The sequence below is a fragment of the Lithobates pipiens genome, unplaced genomic scaffold, assembly GCF_037356315.1.
Source record: "Lithobates pipiens isolate NorthernLeopardFrog02 unplaced genomic scaffold, aLitPip1_a1.2 Scaffold_16, whole genome shotgun sequence".
Classification (NCBI taxonomy): Eukaryota; Metazoa; Chordata; class Amphibia; order Anura; family Ranidae; genus Lithobates; species Lithobates pipiens.
Genome location: NW_027507748.1, coordinates 564652165 through 564680137, shown reverse-complemented (window position 1 = coordinate 564680137; position 27973 = coordinate 564652165). Strand labels below are relative to the sequence as shown.

The 27973-nt window shown below is 41.9% G+C and overlaps 1 protein-coding gene across 3 annotated transcripts in view; it reads left to right on the top strand.

The window, feature by feature from the left end:
• The window catches only part of AGAP2 (ArfGAP with GTPase domain, ankyrin repeat and PH domain 2), a 423211-nt gene extending 395669 nt beyond the window's left edge, over positions 1-27542 (top strand). For all 3 annotated transcript variants that reach the window (XM_077483649.1, XM_077483648.1, XM_077483647.1), the window contains 3 exons: positions 2412-2634; positions 3654-3909; positions 20016-27542. In XM_077483649.1, coding sequence (XP_077339775.1) covers positions 2412-2634; positions 3654-3909; positions 20016-20222 — 686 coding nt within the window. In that variant the 3' untranslated portion in view covers positions 20223-27542. The remainder of the gene's footprint in view (positions 1-2411; positions 2635-3653; positions 3910-20015) is intronic.
• The last annotated feature ends 431 nt before the right edge of the window (positions 27543-27973 follow it).

Here is a 27973-nt window from a genome sequence, read left to right as displayed (position 1 = left end):
TGACGTGGCAAGCGGACAATCCACAACTTGTGGCAGGTGATGTGGCAAGTGACGTGGCAGGTGACGTGGCAAGTGATGTGGCAAGTGGACAATACACAACTTGAGGCAAGTGACGTGGCAAGTGACGTGGCAAGTGGACAATCCACAACTTGTGGCAGGTGACGTGGCAGGTGACATGGCAAGTGACGTGCCAAGTGGAAAATCCACAACTTGTGGCAGGTGATGTTGCAGGTGACGTGGCAAGTGAACAATCCACAACTTGTGGCAGGTGACGTGGCAGGTGATGTGACAGGTGACATGGCAAGTGACCTGGCAGGTGACGTGGAAAATGGACAATCCACAAATTGTGGCAGGTGACGTGGCAAGTGACATGGCAAGTGGACAATCCACAACTTGTGGTAGGTGACATGGCAGGTGGACAATCCACAACTTGTGGCAGGTGACATGGCAGGTGACATGGCAAGTGACGTGGCAAGTGGACAATTCACAACTTGTGGCAGGTAATGTGGCAAGTGATCTGGCAGGTGACGTGGCAAGTGGACAATCCACAACTTGTGGCAGGCGACATGGCAGGTGACGTGGCAAGTGATCTGGCAGGTGACGTGGCAAGTGGACAATCCACAACTTGTGGCAGGCGACATGGCAGGTGACGTGGCAAGTGACGTGGCAAGTGACGTGGCAAGCGGACAATCCACAACTTGTGGCAGGTGATGTGGAAAGTGACGTGGCAAGTAGACAATCCACAACTTGTGGCAGGTGACGTGGCAAGTGGACAATCCACAACTTGTGGCAAGTGACGTGGCAGGTGATGTGGCAAGTGACATGGCAAGTGGACAATCCACAACTTGTCCCAAGTGACGTGGCAGGCGATGTGGCAAGTGACATGGCAAGTGGACAATCCACAACTTGTGGCAGGTGACGTGCAAAGTGACGTGGCAGGTGATGTGGCAAGTCACGTGGCAAGTGGACAATCCACAACTTGTGGCAGGTGCCGTGGCAAGTGACACGCTAAATACAAGTACTGCTCTCACAGCTGCTGCTACTCACTCTAGTCTCACAAAAGTGCTGAAATAGTAATAATAATTATTAAATACTGTTTTTTGAGCTTGGGGAGGGTCTATGATGTTAGCTTAACTAAATGCTTCTAGACGCAAACGAGGTAAAACGCCGCTAAATCGCAGTAAAAATCGCGGCAAAACGGCCGTTTCTAAACGCCGGTTTCAGCTTTTAAAAACATGTGTCCAGCAGAGTTTGCATCTGCGTCTCGTGTGCATGAAGCCTAAATGTACCTAGGTTTACCTGGCAGCTCCCCATCCATACATGTGGTCCATGTAGAATTCCTCGACGATAAGAAATGATGATATCGCCAACCCACTATTAATTGTCCAGTATTGTCTTTATTTGACCTAGCAGTCAGTAAAGAAACACCAACACATTTTGGAGGCTACAAAAATCCCTGTTATAGGTCTAAAGTATAATTTCAAATGTAACCAGTACTCTGATTGGGTAATGATAGCAAGATCATAGGCACTGTGTGCTCACTGGGTGTGTGTGGATTTTAAAACTGTACTAAAGAACCCCGTGTCCACCCATTTAAAGACATGGCAGTAGTAAAGTGGTGTTTGTGTAAGCCACATTAAAAGCCCCTCTCCCTGCCAAACAGTATATATATTTTTTTTTTTTAACAATTATTATTATTGTTTTATTGAAAATAAATATATACAGAACAGAACACAGTTCCACGAGGCACAAAAATATAAATGTACAACTAAACAATCCAATATAGGTACACAGATGATCACATAGTAGACATGGTTGTAGAGATGCACTAAACTTTCAGGTCTAAACAGCAATAGCATACCATAGAGAAGACAGATAAGCCAACACATGGTCATAACTACCACTGGAGCTCCTAACAAGAGAGCAGTCCAACACGAAGGGGAAGTGGGGTAGGAGAAAGGGGAAGAAGGGTGGAAAAAGGAATAAAACAATAGAAAAGGGTAAACAAAGGAGATGGGGGAGGGAAAAGGAAACAGTATTTATAAAATTTTATTTTGCATTGGTGCATGTCCTGCATGGCAATGCCCAGCTACTCATGCCCTTTTTAACAAATCTTGCAAGTTGACCTTGAAAAAGGCCAGAAAAATGTTCAGGGTTCATGGACCTGTTTGCTGGGTTCTCTGAACTTCTTGCAAGCCAAATTTTGCTTGCTTTGATCTTTCCTAGTTGCCAGCCAGTGGACCTGAGCTCTGCACCTCCATGCTAAAGCTTAGCCTTGAGTTCCTGTTCTTGTCTGACTATTGACCACATTTTCTAGTTCAGGAACTTCAAAAATGTATGGGGAAGCAATGAAGAAAAGTTAGGAGGTACAACTTAGTGGTGTCTTTTCTATAACATTCTTTGTCCACTAGATCCTACTTGGGCCAGCTTGAATCTGGGTGCCCTGATCTGCATTGAATGCTCAGGAATCCATCGGAATCTTGGAACACATTTGTCTCGAGTGCGCTCCTTGGATCTTGATGACTGGCCCCTTGAGCTGACTCTGGTCCTGACATATATTGGCAATGAAATGGCTAACAGCATCTGGGAGATGACAACTCAAGGTCGGACTAAGCCACATCCCGACTCTTCCAGGTAATGCATTTTTTTCATTTAGAACATTTATGCTACATATTCTTCTTATTCTGTGGTAATTGTGTCTGTGTTTCTTAATCTTTTCGTGTAAGTAAATACTTTAGTAAGGGCCGGTTCACACCGGGGGCGATGCGAGGCGACACCGACTTGCCTCGCCGCGACCTGCCGCGACCTCAGCGGCGACTTGCAAATGACTTCTGTATAGAAGTCAATGCAAGTCGCCCCGAGGTCGCCCAAAAGTAGTACAGGAACCTTTTTTCTGAGTCGGAGCGACTCGAGTCGCTCCTCTCAGAACGGTTCCATTGTACAGAACGGGGGCGACTTGTCAGGTCGAGGCGAGGCAAGTCGTGTCGCCTCGCATCACCCCCAGTGTGAACCGGCCCTAAATCGTTATGTTGAAGACATAAACAATATCTAATCATAAACAAGCTTTAAGGTGTTGCCAGTCCCCAGAAAGAATGCAAAATATTGGAGAATTAATAAAACTGCAATAAAAATTAAATTTTTTCTAAGCATATTTTTGTTTGAACTTTTCTTTTTAAGTGATTTATACAATGTGTTCAGTTGTCATAAATAGGTATCAATTAAAATGTTTTTTTTTTCATATAACAGCCATATAAAAGAAATTCAAGAAATGTAACTACCTCTAGTTAATGCATACAGTATCTCACAAAAGTGAGTACACCCCTCACATTTTTGTATATATTTTATTATTTCTTTTCATGTGACCACACTGAGGGAATGACACTTTGCTACAATGTAAAGTAGTGAGTGTACAGCTTGTATAACAGTGTAAATTTGCTGTCACCTCAAAATAACTCAACACACAGCCATTAATGTCTAAATCACTGGCAAAAAAAGTGAGTACACCCCAGAGTGAAAGGGGTTTAATGAATTTTAATTGTCACTTTTCAGAGCGTTTTAGGTTGGGTCATAACACTAAAATACAATTTGGAATGTGACATGTATGTATGTCAAGATAAAGAATTTATTGTTTTGTGTCTTTATTTTGTGCACAGGGAAGAGAGAGAATCATGGATCCGAGCAAAGTACGAGCAGCGTTTATTTTTGGCTCCTTTAAAAAGCCCAGGGGTGCCACTTGCCAAACAGCTCTTCAAATCAGTTCAAGAAAAGAATCTGCCCAATGTCTTACTTCTGCTGGCATACAGTAATAAGGAACAAATCAATAGCCCCACCGGAGACCGGGACAGGCGCACAGCTCTTCATGTGGCCTGTGAGCTGCCTAATGTGGTGATGACACAGCTGCTAGTCTGGGTGAGATGCTATGTTACCCTAAACATTGCTATGTTTCCTCTACTTGCTATTTTATTTATATATATATATACCATGCTATAACCATGTTCTACCTACATGACTGTATTTAACCACTTCAATACCGGACACTTTCACCCCCTTGCTGCCCAGGCCAATTTTCAGATTTCAGCACCGTCACACTTTAAATTACAGTTACTCAGTCATGCAACACTGTACCCAAATGAATTGTTTTATTATTTTTTGAGACAGATAGAGCTTTCTTTTGAATTAATCACCACTTGGTTTTTTCATTTTGTTTGCTAAATAGACTAAAATATTACCAAAAGTTTGAAAAAAGTGTTTTTTTTTTTGTTATAAAATTTTGCCCGAATTTCCAGAATATTTATGGGCAGAAGTTTGTAGGCCGCGGACCATCTTCCCTGTGTGCATACCTCTTCCAGCACTGCTCCCCAGCCTGTCAGGCAGACATCTGTAGTTACAATTTTCCATGGAAGTGGAAGAAAAGTTTTGCCTTTAAGCAGATTTTTGGTCTGTAACCACCAAATGAGACTCTTGCGTACCCCTGGGGACAAACACATAGGAAAATCCAAGGCTTGGGGCTTTTTGTTCCAAGCTACAAGGATACCTCTCTGCAAAGGCCTTGAGTGAAACTGGGCGAATGGAACGGCCTTGAAGGAGGGGACCATTTTTCCTAACAGTCTCATTTCAATACATAGGCGAATGCAGGAACTCCTTCTGCTCAACACTAGGCAAACCTGAACCTTTATGGCCATGACCTTTGGCCCTGGTAGAAACACCTTGCCCTGAGCGGTGTCTATGATCATGCCTAGATATTCCAACCTTGTAGCAGGTTGCAGGAATGATTTTTTCTAGGTTTATAATCCAACCTAGGCTTTGCAGGTGTTCTACTGTTTTGAGAAAACAGGTGCACTACTGTCTGTTCTATGATTAGTAAATCGTCTAGATAAGCTACTGCTGTTATGCCCTGACCTCTTAGGTTTGCCAAGAGAGGATCTAGAATCTTTGTGAAAACTCAAGCTGTAGCCAGACCGAAAGGCAGGGCCACAAATTGAAAATGGCGCTGATTTACCGCAAACCTTAGGTATTTTTGGTGAGCAGGAAATATCGGCACATGAAGATATGCATCCTTGATATCTATTGATGCCATAAACTCTCCCCCTTGTAGGGAGGAGACAACAGAACGTAATTTCTGTATACCGAAGGACCGAATGTGTAGAAACTGATTCAGATCCTTTAGATCCAGAATGGGTCTGACGTCTCCATTTGGTTTTGGAGCGGTGAAGAGATTTGAGTAAAACCCTGAGCTCTGTTCTCTTGGGTCCACTTCTACTATCACCCCCTGGTATAGTTACTTTCCTCCAAAACAGTTTATCGGTATGCCCCCAATCGTCAGACAGCAATTTATCCATTAAGTGATGAATTGGAAAGGAAAAAGCAGTCTGTGGGATCTTCTTGACCCCCAGGGAAGAAACAGAGGATGTAGCGGCCTCAGCAGTGGGCATTCTGAAAGTGGTTCGCACCATCTCAGTGTAATATTGGACCTGCTCTTGATCCCTATACCATGATAGGAATCTTTCCTCATTGTCAGAGAAATCATCTGAAATCTGCCCCTTTTTCTGCTATCTTTTAAGGAAGCTGAAATAAAATTCATAATTCTTCCTTCAAAACCCTCCAATGTAGCCTTAAGGGAGTCTTCTGTGACATACGCTGGGGCTGAAACATTAGGAGAGGCTGCAAAACCTGACAGGGGCACTGACTCATCCTGTAAGGCTGGCTCCAGTCTTGCGGGGGGGGGGGGGGTGCTATAAATGAAATGAGGGGCGCTGGAACAAATATATATACATATATACAGGACTTTATTTATGATTGGATTTTAGTCACTGTTTATAGCACTATTGTATGGTTGTTGTTTTTTGGAGTCATTGTGGGTGATTACAGTTTATTATTTTTTATTATAAACATCACCTTTTGGCATTTATAAATAGTTGTGGTCATCATTATTAGTGGCCACATACCGTATATACTCGAGTATAGGCCGACCCGAATATAAGCCGAGGCCCCCAATTTACCCCCAAAAAAACTGGCAAACTTATTGACTCGTGTATAAGCCGAGGGTGAGACATGCCTGTCCATCCCTGTGTGTGTGTCCGTCCCTGTGTGTCCGTCCATCCCTGTGTGTGTGTGTGTCCATCCATCCATCCATCCCTGTGTGTGTGTGTGTCCATCCATCCATCCATCCCTGTGTGTGTGTGTGTCCATCCATCCATCCATCCCTGTGTGTGTGTGTCTCCATCCATCCATCCCTGTGTGTGTGTGTCTCCATCCATCCATCCATCCCTGTGTGTGTGTGTCTCCATCCATCCATCCCTGTGTGTGTGTGTGTGTGTGTGTGTGTGTGTGTGTGTGTGTGTGTGTGTGTGTCCAGCCTACCTGTGTCCCGAGCCTCCATCCCGTGCCTTGCCTCCTTGCCTCCGTCCCGTGCCGTGCCTTGCCTCCTTGCCTCCGTCCCGTGCCTTGCCTCCTTGCCTCCGTCCCGTGTCGTGTCGTGCCTTGCCTCCGTCCCGTCCCGTGCCGTGCCTTGCCTTGCCTCCGTCCCGTGCCTTGCCAGGATCGCCTCGGCGGCCATTCTAAAATTCAAAAGCCCCGCCTCCGCCTCCGCCTGTGATAGGCGGAACACTGAATTTCCCAGCAGCCTGTGTTCCGCCTATCACCGATATCGTCTCATCCTCGTACTACGGACGAGGATGAGACGATGTCCGTGATAGGCGGAACACAGGCTGCTGGGAAATTCAGTGTTCCGCCTATCACAGGCGGAGGCGGAGAAGGAGGCGCGGCTTTCAAATTGTAGTATGTCCGCCGTCTGTCTGCTCGATACGCTGATCGAGCAGTCAGACGGCGATGACTCGAGTATAAGCCGAGGGGGGCACTTTCAGCCTCAAAAAAGAGGCTGAAAATCTCGGCTTATACTCGAGTATATACGGTATATTTTTTCCAGCTCCCCTCATCACATTTATCACATTCTATCTAGCTCTTTTGTCTAGCACAAGGGTTAGCAGCTGTAATTATTATATATTTTAATTTATCTTTTCACTTAATAATCTTTTCACTTGTAATAATATTATTATTTAAAAATCATTATTTTGGCTCAAATTTTCAAACAATTTTTCACTATAGGGGTGGATGGTAACCTACAGGCATCTTTAGGACCCCTAGACATAGGCGGTGATTTTTTAGTGCCTTTGTTACCTCCCCCTGAGACCCTTTTACGGGGACACATAGTCCTAAGCTACAAAGCAGAGGCACTAGTACAAGGTGCAATCACTGTTGTGCTACAAGTCTCACAATATACATATATGCTTAAACTGCACAACCTGACGCTGAGTAGGTGTCTTAGGATTGACTGGATCCGGTCCCCTAGGATACTTACTGCCCACAGCTCTGTGTCAATCCACATTACAGAGCTCTGGCACTCTTGGCTTTAAATCACCGCTTGTCACCTGCGCAGTGGAGCGCCTTGCATGTCGCATGTGCAGGGCCCCGCAACCACACACCCCCTCTGTTTTGCTCAAAACGCACCCCCTTGCGCGTGCGTGTGACAAGCTATCGGCAGCCGGGAACGAGGGGAAGAAAGAGGACCACTCTCTGAGCTCCGCAGGACTCCCCAGTCTACCTTGTACCCCTTTATTATCCATTTGTGGCAGAGCCTGCAGTGGAGAAAGTGAGCTGTCTGGAGACTGGCTTCACTGAGCGTGTATCCTGGAAAGGAATGTAAGTATGTAAGAGTCACGCCGTATCCTAGCAACCAATACTTAAAACATTTTTTTTCTTCTTTCTTCACTTATGTGGGTTGTGAGCCACACCAACACACTATCTATCACACATCTTTCTTTCTTTTGTCAACTCACTCAGCAGCCACCCGGCTACACCTCATTGACTTCTATTTTCATACATTCATTCTGTTTATTTAAGCACATTATTTTTCACAGAAATCTCTTGAACTTCTCTGGCTATTATTACACAATATCAACTTATACTTTCTTGAAGTCCGCCTGCCCTCTATCAGTGCCTTTGGTCCCTACGGGTCACACTGCCACAGTTCCTGGGGTTGACCCCCAGGAGCCCCTTATTTTCAGTACTGTGTCCAATCTTGAGCTGTCTTGAAATCTTGTAAGTAGCAGGATGGGATATACCATTGACAGTTTTAAACTTCCCTTTTTTTTATCTTCTCCAACCATTCTGTCGTTATTTATTTTTTGTAGACACGCACCCTGCATTTTACTCCTGAAGAAATGGATGTTGTTCCACTAAACTTGTTGAGTTCTTGGATGCAGCTCTGTTACAACCATACATTGTACATTTGGATACCACATTTTAATTTATTTTTTACTATGAATGAATTTATTGCAATCTATCCATGTGGATATTATATTTCTGCTACTCATCAGCTCTTCATATTATATATGTATTTTATTGCCATCAGATTGGTTTAAAATTGGACTAATACTTTTGTAATTATGTGTATTGTTTTTTTTATTACTTTGATGTCATGTGCTTTATTTAAAGTCCCAGGGGAATGAAAACTTTTATCTGTGACGGACATTGATGCATGGTCTCAGGAATACTTCCAAAAACACTGTCTGTGAACATAGTTCACCATACCATCCAAAAATGCAAGTTAAAGTTCTATCATGCAGTAAAGAAGCTATATTTGAGCATGATCCATAAACTCTGCCGTGTTCTCCGGGCCGTTTTTTTAAATGGTCTATTGCAAAGTGGTCAACTGTAATTGAAATTTTACATTCATTTTGGCAGTCATGGGCACTATGTCCTTCAGATTAAAGAGGAGGGGTCATTCTGGCTTATCAGCTCTCATTTCAAAAGCCTGAATCTCTGATGGCAGGGGATGCACTAGTGCATAGGGAATGAGCAGCTTGCACATCTGGAAAGGCACAATCAATGGTGAAAGATATATCCAGGTTTTAGAGCAGCATATGCACCCATCCAGCTAATGTTTTTTTTCAGGAAAGACCTTGCATAATTCTGCAGAACGATGTTAAACTGCACACTGCATCTATCACAACATAGTAGAAAAATAGTAGAAGAGTCCGGGTGCTTAACTGGCCTGCCTGCAGTCCAGACCTTTCACCAATTGAAAATATTTGGCGCATCTTGAAAAGAAAAATATGACAAAGATGACCCAGGGCCATTAAGCAGTTCAAGACGGACAACATTCCTCTCCCAAAACTCCAGCAACTAATCTCCTCAGTTCCCAGACATTTACAGAGTGTTGTTAAAGCAGTAGTAAACTGTAGCAAAAGTAAAAAAATAAAAAATAAAATTCTTTCCCGCAATTTTAGGGCATATTGTGCTAGTATGTATCGCATACTAGCACATTATAAAAGACTTACCTTAAAACAAAGCCCTCCACTGGCACGCCGTCACCACTGACAGAGCTTCCATGTTTACCAAGTCTTCCTTCAGGGTTTGTGGGCTCCAGCTGCATGCACAAGGGAGTCGTGGCTGTGCCATAGAGCTCTGAAGGGATGGCATGAGTACGTCAGCAGGTGATGTCACCAGCTCCAGAAACAGTGAATCTCTCCTAAACTGTGTACCTTTAGGAGATATTCCTTGTACCTACATGTAAGCTTTATTATAAGCTTACCTGCAGGTATAAGTGTCCTAGTGGCATTTACTACCACTTTAAAATAAGAGGAGATGCTACACCATGGTAAACATGGCACTGTCCCAACTTTTTTTTTTGACGTGTTATTGCCATCAATTTCAAAATTACCTTAAGGTGCATTCTCTCATTTTAAACATTTAATGTGTTTTCTCTGTTTTTCTATTGTGAATAAATTATGGGTTTATGAGAGTTACAACTTATTGCATCCTGTTTTATGTAGATTTTACACAGCGTCCCAGCTTTTTTGGAATTGGTGTTATAAAGCCAATACTGCTTAGCTTCCTGTGCCCCCAGTGGAGTGCAATGTGGTTGCAGGGACATGGACACATTACCAGATGTAGGGGTGCAGAGACAGTGCAGGCCAATCCGAACTTAGGTTATGGTAAAAGTGGTGATGTCACTCTGATGTTTCTCTAATGATAAATTCTACACTGCTGGCTCTTCTAGCATCTCACCCACTTCCTCTTCCCTCTCCTATATTTTAGTGTGGCAGTGCAGCACTGAACCATCCCACCATCCCTTTTAACTTTAGCTGAGCTATGCTCTTAAATCCTGAGGTCAGTCAGTAGTGTCTATTGTATATTCCCATGCCATTTTCTATTGTATATTCCCATGCCATTTTCCATGCTGCAAAGTTGTGTGATATGTGGCCTGACCTATGAGTATAACTGTTTCAATTAATTTTTTTCCCTGACGATTGTGTTTCTGCAGCTCTAAGAACACTTTTGTTGATACAGTGTGTATAGAAAAGAATTGTGACAGACTCACCTGGGAACAGAGGCTTTTGGAGGGGTCTAAGTGCTAGCCTCTTGAATACCGACTATGGGCCCTGGCATTTATGGGAGCTAAAAGCATTTAGGAAGATATTCTGTTATGTAATGCAAAATGACATTATTAAGGAGGCCATGATGGTCTCTGCCAGCTTGGGACTCAGTGGACAGATGTGTATGTGAAAGGAATGCTGATTAATGAGATCTGGAAAGCCCGGCTCTTTCACCCAATAGTTTATTGTGCTCATTAACACACCTTAGTCTCCTAGCAAAGCATTGGGGGATGTGTTTATACTTATGTGCATTGTAGTTCTGAGTTAGGAGATGGCCAGTCTACCCTGAAAGGTCAAATCTCTGAGTCACCAAGTCTGGCTAAATGATTAGATAACTAGCTCATGTTAATTAGGTTTCTGGGTACAGTTTGTATTGTTATCCTGCTGTATATATTTGTGTGTCATCTAAAATAAAACAGTTAATGTTCAGCAACTAAACGAGTATAGCCTTGTTGGTTGTTGTCAGATTTTAGAATATCTGATATCTATATTCAGACTGGGAGGAAGCAGTATATGACAAAAGCACTCAAGCGGAATGGGGGATGTTGCGTTACATTGGGATGCTTCCTGCAGTCTGGGACATCCAAACCTCCACCTGGATCCAAGGTGCAGATAGCAGGAGAGGTACAGATACCAGCTGCCATGGAAGTGGAATTTGGAAGGAGGTTTGGAGAGATGCAGAAACAGCACAGAAGACCAGTATCAGAGCAGGTCCTGCTAGGATGGTATGATTCTAGCTGCTGGGAACTCTGGAAGGATGCACTCGCCCATGAGCAGTGACACCAGGGAAAAACTCTCTCCACCTTCCAGGAAAGGTACTGGTTGCAGTACGAAGTGCAAATGTTTTTTTTATTTTTTGTTGAAACAACCGGATAAGGAACGGAAAGCTGAGTTAACCAGGCTGGTCCAGGTGGAGATGCGGTTGGACGAGACCTACACAGCCCTCCGCTGGTATGTAGTCCAAGTGTGCCCATAGACAGCGGACAACACCCCAACAGAAGGCTTTGGCTATGGTGGACTGGGGCTGTTATTAGAGAGGCTGTCACAGGACCCTGACTTTGGGAGCAATTTGGAGTGGCGTTTGGAAGAAATCTCAGAATACAGAGAACGGATGCTGAATGTCTCAGAAGTTCCATGGGCACCGGAAGATTTGGAGTTTCTAGCCAATCAGGAATGGGGGCTGTAGATTGCCTAAAGACAGCTGCTAGATTCTGCTCAGCAGCAGGTCTGGGCTCCCTTTGCCTGGGACTATCAGGAAATAGCAGCTGACAACTCTAAAATCCTGGCTGAAAAGTCGGCAATGTGGCAGAGTAACAGTGTGCTTTGCCAACCTGGCACTGCAGCTATGGACGCAGAGGTCTTATGCAGGGCCATCTTTAAGGCAGAGCAAATGCTTCATATTCAAATGCCTAATGCCAAATGCCTCATATTTGCCAGCTATCCCAGTTTACATTCCCTTGTCCCTTGAAGTTTTAGTCCTGTGCTGCTACTAATGCTGCCCAGCTCTGCCCTATTGTTGTGTACAGATGACTCACCCACAGACCTGTGTTTACATATAAATACTGGCATTCTAATGTAAATAGCAGTCACATGCATATGTAAATAGCTGAGGCCAACGGAATTGATATGTAAATAAAGGAGGTATTCATAGGTATATCATGCCCCCCTGCAGTGAGGAAAAGATGTGCTGTAACCTATCGCAACCAGTGAGCAGTATTACTGTACAGTAATCTCTAGCAGCCAATCAACAAGCAGAAATGTGCTGTAACCTCTAGCAACTAATCAGTGAGCCTTAAGGAGTGCTGTAACCTCTAGCAACCAGTCAGTAAGCAGTAATGATATGCTGTAACCTCTGGCAACCAATCACAATCGCTGCCTGATCTGATACAGTAAACTGATTTTAAGTCTTGCTGCTATTTATTGTATGTCTCAGAGAAGGTGAAAAATGAAATTGCATGGGGGGAGGGCCCTAAGAAAATTTTTGCCCAGGGCCCAATCAATATTAAAGACAGCCCTGGTCTTAGGCTGCATTCACACCTGAGCGTAGCGTTTTCAAACAGAAAATCGCGCAATTTTGCAGCGTTTTTTGCGGCGGTTTTTACCGCAATTTGCGGCGTTTTTTACCGCGATTTTGTGCAGGGCAAAAGGTCACCAGTGTTAAAAGAATAAAAATGTTCAAATCTGCTCAATTCGAGCGCCAAAAAAGGGTCCGGAACTTGTTTGAGCTTCAGGCGTTCGGCTTCAGGCGACATGGAGTGGAGATGTGAACCATCTCCATTGAGAATAATACATTTTTTCCCCTCTAGCGTTTTGTAGCTTCAGGCTTCAAGCTACAAAACGCTCAGGTGTGAATGGGGTCTTATGGTGGATGCAGCAAGTGCTGACTGACCTTGACGAACCTGTTTCTGCACAAGACGAGTTTGGATGGAGGAATGTGCCTGTCCAGCACATGTGCTGACACCAGAGCAGAGCTCTGCTAACCTCTGCCCAGCAGCAATAGCATCTTCTGGGTTCCATGGAGAGGAGATAGCGAACCTCTATCCCCAGACACCAGTTGCAGAGATGGGATTTGATAGACTTTTCTGCTGAGGAAGACCAACCTGGTGACCCTCCAGCAGAAGAGCTGGTATCAGGGTCAAACTTCACTGAGCTTTGCCCAGCACCAACAGCAGTATCTGTGGAGTTACAAGGATCACCCACCAGGCAGAGGGTTTGCCCCACATCTGGGTCAGACATCTAAAATAAAACAGTTCATGTTCAGCAACCAAACCAGTATTGCCTTGTTTGTTGTTGTCAGCAGTTGGAATATTTGATATCTATATTCAGACTGGGAGGAAGCGGTATATGATGAAAGCACTCAAGCGAAGTGGGGGACGTTGCGTTACAAGAATCACCCCCTATAAAATAATACAATTTTGTTGCTTTGCAGCCTGAAATGAAGACAGACACAGTTTTTGTTTTATCTAGCTGATTTACTAGTGCAATTTATGACATCCAAGTAAAACATATAACACCAACATGTCAGAAAAAATAAATACATTCAAAAACAGATTTACTGAGTTGGAAAAAGGACCACCCCTCCTAAAATTGACTTGTAAACTCAATCAGGTGTAACTAATCACCTTCTCAATGGCACACAAAGCCATTTGACTTTTAACTGTGATCAGCTGTGGTCATTTTGATTATTTTAGCATGAAAAGAGCTTTCCTGGAGCATTTCAGTCACTGGTAGTTTAACTGAAGCACTCAACTATGGGTGGCAAGGCACTGTCAACAGGATCTCTGGGATAAAGGTGTGGACAGGCAAAAGTCAGAAGATGGATACAAAAAAATTATTTCAAAGGCTTTATCAATGCCTAGAAGCACAGTGAAGTCTATTATTAACCACTCAAGGACCGCCGCATGCCAATGTACGTCATTACAATGGCATGTACCGGCACAAGCACGTACATGTACGTGCTTGCCTTCCAGCGGGTGGGGGGTCCGATCGGACCCCCTCCCGCTGGATGCAACGGTCCGGTTCGCTTCAGGAGTGATCCGGGATGAGGGGATGGCCATTGGTTTCTGGCCATCCCCTCTCGATCGCTCCTGGCAAATGAGAAGCTTCCTCCCACTGTGTATTGTATACACAGGCAGGGAGGAAGTGATGTCATTCTCCTCGGGGCGGTCTTATTGACCGGACTATGAGGAGAAGACACAGTAAGTCTGCACCAAACACTACACTGACACTAAATAACACATAGGCACACAAACCCCCCCCCCAGTCACAGTGTCACTGATTGTAGTGATCATTTATTTACTGATCACTGCATTCAGTGTCAGTTGTAAAAGTAAAAACTGTCAGGGCAATTAGTGTTAGGTCCAGGGTAGCCCCCTACCACCCCCAATAAAGATTTAACCCCCTGATTGCCCTTAGAGTTAACCCTTTCACCCCCTTTTGCCAGTGTCACTAAATGATCATTTTTCTGATCGCTGCATTAGTGTCGCTAGGTAGCTAGTTATTTTTTTAGGTTCCCCGCCAGGTTTTTATAGCGCTAGGTACCCCGATATACTACCCAATAATGGTTTTAACCCCCTGATTGCCCCTAATTAACCCTTTCACCCCCTTTTGCCAGTGTCACTAAGCGATAATTTTTTTGATCGCTGCATTAGTGTCGCTAGGTAGCTAGTTATTTTTTTAGGTTCACCGCCAGGTTTTTATAGCGCTAGGTACCCCGATATACTACCCAATAACGGTTTTACCCCCTGATTGCCCCTAGTTAACCCTTTCACCCCCTTTTGCCAGTGTCACTAAGCGATCATTTTTCTGATCGCTGCATTAGTGTCACTAGTGTCGCTAGGTAGCTAGTTATTTTTTTAGGTTCACCGCCAGGTTTTTATAGCGCTAGGTACCCCCATATACTACCCAATAATGGTTTTAACCCCCTGATTACCCCTAGTTAACCCTTTCACCAGTGATCACAGTATAAGTGTCACTGGTGATGCTGGTTAGCCAGTTAGTTATTTAGGTTCCCCGTCAGGTTTTTATTTAGCGCCAGGGACCCCCATATACTACCTAATAAAAATTTGAACCCCCTGATTGCCCCTAGTTAACCCTTTCACCAGTGATCACCGTATAAGTGTTACGGGTGACTCTGGTTAGTTAGTTTGCTTTTTATAGCATTAGGGCACCCATCATTTATTACCCAATAAAGGTTTAACCCCCTGATCACCCGGCGGGTGATATCAATTAGGTTTTAGGGTCAGGGTCTGCGTCGCCCCAGGCAGCGCTAGGTTAGTGCCAGTACCGTTAACACCCACGTGCAAAGTATAAACCTCCCGTAGTGGTATAGAATCTGAACAGATCAATATCTGATCTGATCAGATCTATACTAGCGTCCCCAGCAGTTTAGGGTTCCAAAAAAACGCATTGTTAGCGGCATCAGCCCAGATACCTGCTAGCACCTGTGTTTTGCCCCTCCGCCCAGCCCACCCAAGTGCAGTATCATTCGATAACTGTCACTTACAAAACACTAAACACATAATTACAGCGATCGCAGAGTCAGGCCTGATCCCTGCGATCGCTAACAGTTTTTTTTGGTAGCGTTTTATATTTAAATCCGGAAGGCAGTGCTTGGTTTTCGGGGTCCAGTACGTGGCTAGGCTCCCAAAAAGTCCCCCACATGTGGTATCCCCGTACTCAGGAGAAGCAGCAGAATTTATTTTGGGGTGTAATTAGACTTATGCCCATAGCACGTGTGAGCAATATATCATTTAGTGACAACTTTGTGCAAAAAAAAAATAATTGTAATATTCCTGCAACTTGTGGCAAAATATAAAATATTTAATGGACTCAACATGCCTCTCAGTAAATAGCTTGGGGTGTCTACTTTCCAAAATGGGGTCATTTGGGGGAGTTTTGTGTTATTTCGAAACTGTGATAGGTAGTGAGGAGTGAAATCAAAAATTTGCACCCTTAGAAACCCTGAAGGCAGTGATTGGTTTTCGGGGTGCTGTACGCGGATAGACTCCCAAAAAGTCCCGCATATGTGATATCCCCGTACTCAGGAGAAGCAGCAGAATATATTTTGGGGTGCAATTCCACATATAACTATGGCATGTGTGAGCAATATATCATTTAGTGACAACTTTTTGTAAACCTTTTCTTTTTTTTTTGTGTGTCATTATTCAATCACTTGGGACAAAAAAAAAATATTCAATGGGCTCAACATGCCTCTCAGAAATTTCCTTGGGGTGTCTACTTTCCAAAATGGGGTCATTTGGGGGGGGGGGGGGGTTGTACTGCCCTGCCATTTTAGCACCTCAAGAAATGAGATAGGCAGTCATAAATTAAAAACTGTGTAAATTCCAGAAAATGTACGGTACTCTAGATTGTAGACGCTATAACTTTTGCGCAAACCAAAAAATATACGCTTATTGACATTTTTTTTACTAAAGACATGTGGCTGAATACATTTTGCCTAAATGTATGACTAAAATTTTGTTTATTTGATTTTTCTTATAACAAAAAGTAGAAAATATATTTTTTTCTCAAAATTTTCGGTCTTTTTCCATTTATATTGCAAAAAATAAAAATCGCAGAGGCAATAAAATACCACCGAAAGAAAGCTCTATTTGTGGGAAGAAAAGGACGCAAATTTCGTTTGGGTACAACATTGCATGACCGCGCAATTACCAGTTAATGCAGTGCAGTGCGAAATTGTAAAAAGACCTCTGGTCCTTAGGCTGTTAATTGGTCCGGGGCTGAAGTGGTTAAGAAGCGTAAGGTAATTGGTACAATACAGACCCTCCCTGGATCAGGACATCACTCCAGACTGGGTGAAAGAGACAGGAGGAAACTGGTCAGAGAGGCTACCAGTAGACCCACAGCAACTCTAAAGCTGTTGCAGGAATTTATGACAAAGAGTGGTCATTGTGTGCATGTGACAACAATATTACAAGTTCTCCACAAATGTGACTTGTATGTGAAGGTTGCAAGAAAAAAGCCACTCCTCAACAAAGGCCACAGGCAGCTATGACTGAGCTTTTCCTAAAACACACCTTGAAGATTCTGAGGGCACATGGAAAAAGGTGTTATGCCGCGTACACGCGACAGGACTTAAGTCCGGCAGACTTTCGACGGAGTTCTGACGGAGTTCCGACAGAGTTCTGACGGACTTTTTTTCGAATGAGCGGACTTGGCCACACACAATCACACCAAACTCCGACGGATTCGAACGTGATGACGTACGACTGGATTCGAATAAGGAAGTTCATAGCCAGTAGCCAATAGCTGCCCTAGCGTCGGTTTTAGTCCGTCGGAATAGCACACACACGAGCGAATTTTTCGGTAGGAACTGGGTCCGGCAGAGTTCTGGCGGAAAAATTTGAAGCATGTTCCATTTCTAAAGTCTGTCAGACTTTTGTGAATCAAAAGTCCGTTGCAGCCCACACACGATCGAATAGTCTGCCGGAATCATTCCGTCAGACTTTGGATGTTGAAAAGTCCGCTCGTGTGTACGGGGCTTTATGGTCAGACTAAAATTTAATTATTTGGCCTCAACACCAAATGATATGTCTGGTGGAAATCCAATACAGCTCACCATCCAAATAACACCATTGCTACAGTAAAGCATTGAGGTGGTAATATCATGCTATGGGGGTGTTTCTCTTCAGCAGGAACTGGAGCAGTTGTCAGGATAGAAGGAAAAATTGATGGGGATAAATACTGTCAAATTCTTGAGGAAAATCTGCTACTCTCTGCCAAAAAGTTGTCAGTGGGACACAGCAAAAATGATTACACAGTGGTTGAAGGAGAAAAGGGTGATTGTCTTTGCATGGCCTAGTCAAAGCCCAGACTTAAACCTTAGACTGCAGTCCACAAATGGTCACTATAAAAATATTTTACTGAACTTTAGCAGTTCTGCAAAGAAGAGTGGGCAAATATTGCAAAGTCTGGATGCTGAACGTTAGTAGAGACATATCCCAACAGACTACAGGCTGTAATTAAAGCAAAAGTTCAACAAAATACTGACACAAGGCAGTGATCCTTTACCAGCTCAGTGATTCGATTTTTGAATTTTTTATCAGACATGTTATAAGTTAATTAAATACAACTGGATAAAACACACTATGTGTTTGTCTTCATTTCAGGCTACAAAGCAACAAAATGTGATTATTTCAAAGGAATCAATTATTTTCTATACCCACTGTATATAGCATGTGTACTGCAGACTGATCATGTGCATTTTTAAAAGAGCAGTGCTGGCACTGTGTTCTCTCGTATGATAATACACCAAGTATGTCACATCTCAATCGTACTTCTGCCTGATTTTAAATTCATACAGCCTGTTGTGTCACTATTTATAATAATTTGTAATAACCTGTGATCAAACCTCAAACCACATAATTACAGCATCAACTGTGCTGACCCAGTAAGTGGCAGAAACAAAACATTTTTATTGCAGTCCACCGCTATATTGAAAATCAAGAATGTTGTTTGTACATCAATAATGTAAAAAGGTAAAGCCGATTGAGTAGCAGGTACGATCGCTACAGTGTAATAAACTCTTTATTTTTTGGAAACCATTTTCCATAAATGCACTCTATAACCCAACGTTTTTGGACACCTGACCATCACCCACTATGACCTAAAATGTGTGGACACCCCTACAAAAAATGTTAGACTGCTGGGCACTTTTAACCCTGTATCAGTTTAGGGGAAGGACTTTTACTGCTCCCCTGCTCCAGCATGGCTGTGCTGTGCACAAAGCCAGGTCCATAACAACATGTGTTTATGGGTTTGTAGGGAAGGTACTGAACTGGCCTTCACAGGGCCTTGACATCAATCCTACTATACACATTTGGAATGAAATTAAATTCAAATTGTGAGTTAGATCTTCTTGTCCTGACTTCACAGACACACTGATAATCTTGTGAAAAGCCTTCCCAGAAGAATGGAGACTGTCATAGCTGTGTTTAGCGATTTACCCACGGAAGACCACTAAGCATGACGGGTTCTCTGTTCTTTGCCACAACTAAGAACTGCTTTGGCCCCTCTGACCTGATTAGGTAATGAGATACTGTAAACACCTATGACCTCATTTAGTAGTATACTACCCACAATGGTAATGGCGTATATGTAACAGACACCAGGCTATGTAGTATTAAATAAAATAAGTGTATTATCACCAAGCAAAATAAATGAAAATGTGCAGAAATCAATGGCCAGGTAAAGGAGTCCGTTTGAATGAAATAAACTGATGTGAATACTAGGATAATATGGCTATTAAACCAGATCACCTAGCAGAAATGAGTTCCCTTTCCTAATCTGCTATCAGTGGCAATCATCACACACAGGCTCACCAGTCCGGGCAACACAGTGCACCTGGTTCTGGGCACTTGCCTGTCTGTAGTCTCTCCAACTCTGCTCTCAGTCCCCACACTTTAGTCCTCAGGCTGTCACTGGAGTCTCTGCACACAGGTCTCTCCAGCTTTGGTCCCTGCATAGCCACTGCCAGCCCCCACTCTCCAAAGCCCAGGAACTTCTTTCTCCCATCTTCCTTTTACAGGGGTTTTCTCTGTCTTGTGGCTCACAGCTGAATTCATCCACAGAGCCGCGCTCCCTCCCAGACTACATCTAAAATTATCCCTGGCAGAAGGAATTATTACGTTTCCTTAACCCCCCTGGGCACCGTGGCTGCTGCCAGTACTCTGGGTGGGGAAGGAAGTGGACCCAGTGCTTCTCCTGTCCTGTCTCCTCCAGCTAGCCAAATATCTGGCTACAGCTGGAGGAGACTAGCCTGCAAAGGAGGAGAAGGAGGGGTTTTATAAATGTCTACACTTTTTAAATCGGATGTCCAATAAGCTAATATAAGTGTGATGTTCTGGTTTCCACAAACACTTGACTGTATAGGATATGTACAAATTACTCAGCATACTTAAAATATTGAATTTTTATGAATGCAATGTTATACTTGATATGAATTGCATGCTGCCATTTTTTTTTTTTTTAGCAGTGCCCATGTTTCAGTGCAGTGGTTTCCACATGGCTGTCACAGAATACATTATATTCCATTAATATATCTTCTTTCTGTTGCAGTATGGCATTGACGTAAAGGCCAAGGATGTTAATGGTCACACGGCGCTCTTTTATGCTAGAAAATCTGCAAATCAAGAATGTGTGGACATTCTACTTCAACATGGATGCCCTAACGAGCCCTCAAGTTCCATGAGTACCCCAATTCAGAGAAGGAAAAGCAGCTGTTCTAGCATTTTGAGAACTGATTCCCGGACTGCCCTTGTATAGCCAGCCACACTGTCATGAAGAAAGCTGGCTTCAAATCAGTGACTTTGTAGCCAGTCAAAAACACGTCTGGTTGCTCTTCCGTGCCAATGTATAAGAAAAAAAAAAAAAAGCAAGAATTTATCTGTATATAAAGGATGGGATATGTATATTTTGAAGTAAGTTACTGAAGAAATGCCAGCCATCTTAATAATATTCCCATATTGTAATGTGTTAAGCTTTTTCTGCCCTTCTTGCTGTAACCAGCATAGTAGTATTTAATGCCTTAATTCTTTCATTAGTTGAAAGAACCATCAATTTGAACACTCCCTTCTGACAATGTTTACAGCAGGATAATGTATTCTGAGCACAGGTAAACCCCCTTATTTTGATTGCCACATCCTATGATCAATCTGAATTCTTATATCAATCTCCAATTACTGTTTGGCTCACAAAATGTATTAATGGGGTCAGTTAGTTACTGGAGCAGGATCTCGTGTCATACATTGAGATCAAATACAATATGGAACACCATAAGCTCAAATACAGTTAATAGTATTACAGGTTTGTAGGGTTTTATTATATTCTAAAGTTTGACTCATTGTTGAGCTCTACACACAATATCCTTTGCAGTAGGATTACAATAGGCACCACAAAAAATATACATCTGGGTTAACGAAAATGTAACATGTTCTGCTATACTTGATGGAAGTATTCTGTTGATGGCTATAGACTGAGCCCATTGCAGAGAGCAACACTTTTGAAACACTAGAAAGTTCAAAACCAATTACAAGCATAACCCCCCCCCCCCCCCCCCATAAATTTGCATTATTTAGAAAACTGATTGTTTCATAACCCCTTCTTACAACATCATGGATTGGCGAAGTTTTCGTTTAAATTCCAACTGAACATACGTTTTTAATCAGCTATAGAGGCATTCCAGGAGCATAAAACAAGCTGTTCTTTGTTTTCATTAGCAAGCAGCCTCAGACTGAGCAGGAAATCCTGTCCTCTGCCAACATTCTTCAGAGACGAAGTCTTATGATCTATTCGTGGAAGCAGTGGTCAGTCTGGAGCTGTTTGATACATCCCCTTTTGAGTCAGAAATAGATCTCTCCGTTCAGCAAAGCCCATGCTCCCTACTGATTAGAGAGCTCTAGCTCTGAGACTGCTGCTTCCACTCCATGCTTCTGAGGCTATGACAGTTTTCTAAATAAATTGACTATAATACTTTACGCACTTTGTGTGTTGTTGCACCCGAGTTAGACTTAGCTTGTTTAAACTGGAGGCTCACGTGAGCTTTGATATGATTTCTTTGGGCCAGGCATGGAAGTAGGTTTTTGCAGAGTTTGGTATTTAAGTTGTTGTAACTAAATGGAAAAGAGCTAAAGAGGAGCCTGATAATATTATAAATATTTTTGCACATGTGTTTTGCGTAAATATCTGGATAAAGAGGATATTTGTGAGTTATATGTATAAAATGTGGCTACTAGGCACTAGCTTGTGTGCTAAATGATGGCCAGCGCTACATTCTAGTACTTTTCCTCCAGCTCTCTTCTGTTTAGCACAGTTCTGTGTACTGAAGTACATCAGCAAGCTTCAAAAAGTACACATTGCTTAACTACTACATTGGTATCTAGAGTGTGAATTATAATTATTTGTATCATTGCTTAGAGACTCTGCAATTCTGAGTTAAGTATATAGAAGTTATTACAGATCAGGTCAAAGTGTGCAACAGTTGTTACTTTTAAAGCTACACATCATTCTGTTTCCATGACCAGTTATTTTATAGAGAACGCACTAAAGAGTGTAGTGCCCTGGGGCCATAAAAACAAAATCAACATTTTGGGGATCAGCCCTTCAGATTGGTGAGCACAAAACCTTGTATGCCTCCGTCCATCCACTCCAGAGGTGTCCCATATTTTTCTTTATGCCATCCTGTCTTTAGCCCTACCAGCCGTAAGGCTTGTGGCTACTTCCAGCACTGTATGTTCATACAATGGAAAGCTAGCCACTTCTGGTTTTAAGGAGTGTCAAAAATATGATACAGTAGGACCATTTTCATAAGGCATTAATAGTAGGTTATAGTAAAAAGGGTACAGAGGTAACCATGATAGAAGCCTTATCCTCATGCAAGATACGCATGAGAATTATTGTTCATGTCTTGAAAGGACAACAGTGTAATCTGTGATTTGATTATCCAATTACATCAATTAAATGACCGGTCACACTGTATTGACTAATTATGTGCAACACTGAAAGATGCTAGTATTAGCCTAAATAGCAGGGCGTAGGGCCATTTGTTCCCCTCTCTTCCCGAGCCAGTCTTCCCCTCTTCATGCCAGCTAGATTAATTTTTTCTTTAGGTGTCAATGGCCATACTAAGCCCTGACCCAGGCTTTCACCCCACAGGGCTTCTGCCCTTAAAGCTATATGTATAAAGAGTCACAAGATACCTAAAATATTACCACCGTACAGCAACTCTGTAGTGGAGGTATACTCTTCAGCATTTTATGAATGTGCCAAACCCTTCACACAAAGATCCACCATCTTTTTTGGTGCTGTTGAGGCAGGTGTTGAATGCAAACGAAGTGTGGTAAGTAAATAAACAAGCATGGGAACACCAGCATAAATGTTAGCCATGGTTTCTGGCTGGTTTCTACACTTTTTAAAAACTGTTCGATGAGATGAAAGTCAGGCCTGGCTTTATAAATCAAACAAACCTTAAAATTACTAATAAATGCAACCTAAAGATGACCAAATCTGGTAATTTGCTGCTTGGTGCCAAAGTACTCTATTTGGCCTTCATCTTGTGTTTGAGCTCTAAATAGTTCTACAAATGTATGGTCATCTATGAAAAGAAGGAACAGATCCCTTGCCCAGAACCTGATGGTCTCTACAGATACCAAGAATGCCAAATGTTCCAGCAAAAAATTGTTAGAATTTTGACTTTTATAGAAATTGTATTAGCAACATATAAAAATGAAGGTGTAATAATGAATTTACTTAGTATATTTCGAAGGAAATTATACAAATATTCATCTACTATAGGTCCAAACCTACATTTTCTTTTAACATATAAAATAAGTGAAAATGACTCCAATTCCAAAGGGATAAGGATCAGAAAGATTGGAATTCCAACCAATATTTTTAAATTAGCCCTTAAGCCTTCAAAACAGTGGGTGCTTTGCACTCGAATGTATGTGCAAAAAGAGTGTTGTTTTTTAACGCAATCTAGTTTCTATGTGAGATTTTTGAAATTATATATAGTCTTTATGAATAGACAGCTGATGCCCAGAAGCAGAGTAGTGAAATTTGTTTTGCCGTGCACATGGTTAACGGTATAATTTGTGACTTTTCTGGGATAGCTATTTAATTTATTGGTTTATTAAGTCTGGGGCATTGGTTGGGCGTTTTACATTTTGGGTGCAGTATGGCAGCTTAACAATGCAATCTCCAAAAAGCATATATATTGTTCTGTGTAAAACAGTAGTAAATGTTTGGAGGTGGGGGTGTGAAATATATACTGGAGCTCCACTGTTGGATGCTTAAATCCGTTTTCTCATTTACATAGATGACATGATTGATAGGCTTTTGTGGGCTTTCTTTACCGTTTTATGCTTTTAGCCCCTAGTTTAAGGTAGGTCTATTGTGATATTTATTTGGCACAGTCAAAAAAGCAGGAGCCGAGGTCTTCAATCTTCATGCCTCTACAGTAAGCAATGTGGATAGTGCAATGGTTTACAGTATGCCTGTTATTTCACTAGGGAGGTTGTACTTTTAGGTAGTTGGCGTCTGATGGTGTGAGTTATACCAGTCCAGGAAATGCAAATCAGATGGGTTTCTGTTACTATTGCATATAATGGCATGGTGGGGCCAAAGCTGCTACCTTCTCAGGGGCTCCATTCTGCCTTAATCTTTTGACACAGTATTTGATATAGAATAATTAGCGTGTGTAATCAGTTCATTCTTACAGCATCTAAATTTAATTGTTAAGGTTGAACATAGATTACCAATACTTCTGTTGACCAAGGGTAGGGAGCCTGTTTGGAATAGAACCAAGATCATATATTTGGAATGGAGACAAGTTACATGAAAGGGGATATAGATATTTTTACTGTAATCTATCCATTCATTTGAGGGGCCTATGTTATGTCCAAACCACGTCTGCCACTTTCTAAAACTTGCTGGCTTAAGTCAGGCAAGGGGCATGTCACCTCATGGACATTGCTCTTTAAATTTACACTTGAGATTTTTAATGAGCACCGGGAGTAAAACTATTGCTACAATCCTGGAACTCTGCCATAATATACACTGCTTTTTCACACAGCAATAGCTCTGTCAACCCCTTGCTTCTGCAGCCCATTCAGAGAAGGCTTTGTATTTTGTGAATGGGTTCACCTAATGCAAAGCACTCTGTGATTGGGCAGGAGGAGGATAGGGGTAGGCAGATGGCTGCATATGATCCTATACCTGCAGGAGCTGAGACCAGCAGGTTCAGCTTTAGAGCGACAAAAGCTATAGTGATAGCTATACTCCCAGCGCGGAGTAAAAATAGAAATTGTAAATTCAAATAAGTCCACAAGGTGGCATGCACCTCCTTAGGCTTAACCTCTATTAATCCAAAACATTTTAGAAAGTGTCTGAATGCCTGGATTTCAGATTTAAAGTACTGTTTGTCAAATAATACAGAAAAAATTATATTTCACCTTCCAAGTGCTTTTAACAGAATTGCTTGCCTAAGAGACAATAGAAAGGTGATTAAGAACTATGGTTTCCTTTTTTTTTCGATTTTCATCCAATTATATTTGAATGTCAATATAGGCAAATCATGCCATCTACAAAAAAAAAAAAAAAAAAAAAAAGGATTGATACTTTGGAATTACATAGAAAGTTAAAAACAGTCTGGTTTGTTTTACCAGTAATTAACACATTTCCACCAACCAAACATGAATTACTGCCCGCGTATGCCGCCAAAATGTAAAATAAATAAAAAGAAACAAAAAAATGTAAAAAAAAATTAAAAAAAGAAATGGGAAAAAAAATATTGGAAAAAGTCAACATTATCGTACTTTTATATAAGTTTGCTGTTCTGCCTTCTTCACTTTCCAGTTGTACATGTGACACTTGTAGGAACTGTGGTTGTGCTTTCTTGAATCCATTCCTCTGTGCTGAACATATTACATAGAAACAAAAACCACCTATGAAAAAAATCTGACATTGCCCATTTACCCATTCACTGGAAGAAAATAATGAACACACAGTACAGTGTATATTTGGATAGCCGTAAGATTCTCAAATGTTAGTGGACAAATGGAGCTATAAACATATGGAAACATGCTGAAGGTCATAGTTAATATATTCTTATTGCAAATAAATGCATCATGTTCTACATTGGACAACATATTATCTAGGCTAGAAAGTTTACCCTTGCTTAAAGTATGCACCCCAGTCTTCTTCCAGAGCACCCAGGCTAGCCCGAAAGCATACGACATTTCGTAGGACACAGGCCCTTGGGCCCACCCCCTTTTTTTCTATGTTGGTCAATGAGACTGCCCATCACATTTAGAAGTCAATGGCAATGTTTGGAAAGAAGGCAGGGTGGACCAATGTACTGACTTTCTATGCGATTTTGGTATTTGAATAATAGTTCCTACTGGGACACAGGGCAAGGTGGAGGTCAAGGTACTACAGGAATGCTTTAAAGCATTTTCATGTAGCCACAAAGGCACTTTTATTCTTTAGAATGATGTAACCACTATTGTAACCCATCCACTCTTTATAAACCCATTATATTTTAATGAGTTACCTACAGTATACGTTTCTCTAAAAATTAGTGACTTCACAAACTAGTCTAGGACTGATTAGTCTGTCCATTTTGGTCAAGCTAAAAAAAATTGTGGCCTCAAAGAAAATCTGTAGTGAGGAAATATGGATCTTGCATTGCTGAGCTCCTCTCCCAAAAACACATTTTACTAGACTGTGATACTGAACAAACAATCTCAGTATGTTCAACATTATCACCCAGACCCAGAAAAGGTATGCAGATCAGCAGTGCTGGCTTAATTTCTGGTCTACATATTTTTTGCAACTCAATAACTAAAAAGGTATTGAAACTATTGGATCGACGTGGTAGCCAGGAAACTAGAATTTTCAGAAAGAGGCCAGTAATGGAAGCCTCTGTATTTCTTTCAGTATAGGTTTCATTCGGGACAGCATTAAATCCAACACCACCCAAGTTTGAATTCATGAAAATCCCCAATGCACACCTTATCGACATCACTAAATCTCTCTCCAGATCTGCTGAGACTGGCAGTCAAAGGCAGTAAATTGTTGTCTTAAACCTCAAAACGTCAGATATACAGTTCTTAACCTGTATGCACAGAACTGCCCCGGCACCCTCACATACAAGAAAGTTTTCTGCTGTATTTTTAGAAGAAATTCAAGCTAAAAAAAAGGGAGATCTTTCAGGGTATTGCTAAGGAACGATTAACACTTCTAGAGGTTCCTCTTAAAGGATAAGTTCAATTTTGTAAAAAAAATAAAAATAAATAAATGCACACTTTTTGCAGGTAAAAAAAACTGTGCATTTATTTATTTATTTTTATTAGAGGCCTGCAGAGCATTGCACCTGTGATCACCAGATCACAGGTGCAATCTCAGGCTCCTGCAGACTGTCAATGTAGCTGTCTGCAGTACCTTGTACAGACAGGCAGTTACAAGGCATCAATGAACTACCTAGAGCACTCATCAGCACCCTGGTAGTTCATTGGGAACTACAAGCCGTCAGCTGAAATGCATGATGGTAGTTGTAGTCCCACTATTCACAAAACTCAGCGTTTTTTTTTGTTTTGTTTTTTAATATGACAGTGGGCACAGGGAAAAGATCCCTGCCCTGCTGTCACAATGGGTACTGAGGTACTGCTGCATCTGTAACCCTGGATACGGGTGTAACACGTATTAGGTTATAAAAGGTAAACTTATCTTTTTACATAAAACATTTTGCCAACAGTTCCACTTTAACTGGCCTGTCACCCTGTCAATCCAGCTGCATGGGTCCTTCTACTTGGCTCCAGCATAACCAAGTCAATTTTCTCCAGCTTACAGCTACCATTAGGTGATTGCCAACTATGATTCATAGTCAAAAACATGTTTTCTTTCAGTGGCGAGTACAATGGCCAGTGTTGGCATTGCAGAAACACCTTGTCCTTTTCAAAATTTCCATCAAATGACCAGATTCAAAAAGAACAAAATAAAAGTTGTGTATGTGTTTTATTTCCAGGTTTATTTTGCAGATACAAGATGATGTAATATAAGATTTATAAAATAAAGTGTTAAACTGTTTATTGTATTTTTGTTTTGATTTATTCTAAAAAAAAAATGGAAAAGTCAGGGCTCAGTCATATCCCTTGCTCATTATCAACTGATGTAGCCGTCACTTATTCCTCTTCTGATTCCTATGCTGTGCTACTTTAGTTAAAGTATTAAAGTATGCTATACTGTGCCTGGCAGGGAATGTACTTTCTTGAACTCCCTTGTTCAAGGGAGGTCAGTGATGTGAGATTATCCAATTTTATTTTATTTTTTACTAATTTACACCAGATAACAAGCTGCAAATATTTTCAGGCCAAGAAAATAATATAACACTTGAACTAAAATACTTACTTTTAGTGAAGGGACAAGGTGCCAAGGGCAAAAAGGTGTCTGTCTGGTGAGAATATGCTCAGGTTCTGTCAAATAGTACAGAGGCTGTCACACATGCACAGTCCCGCGCA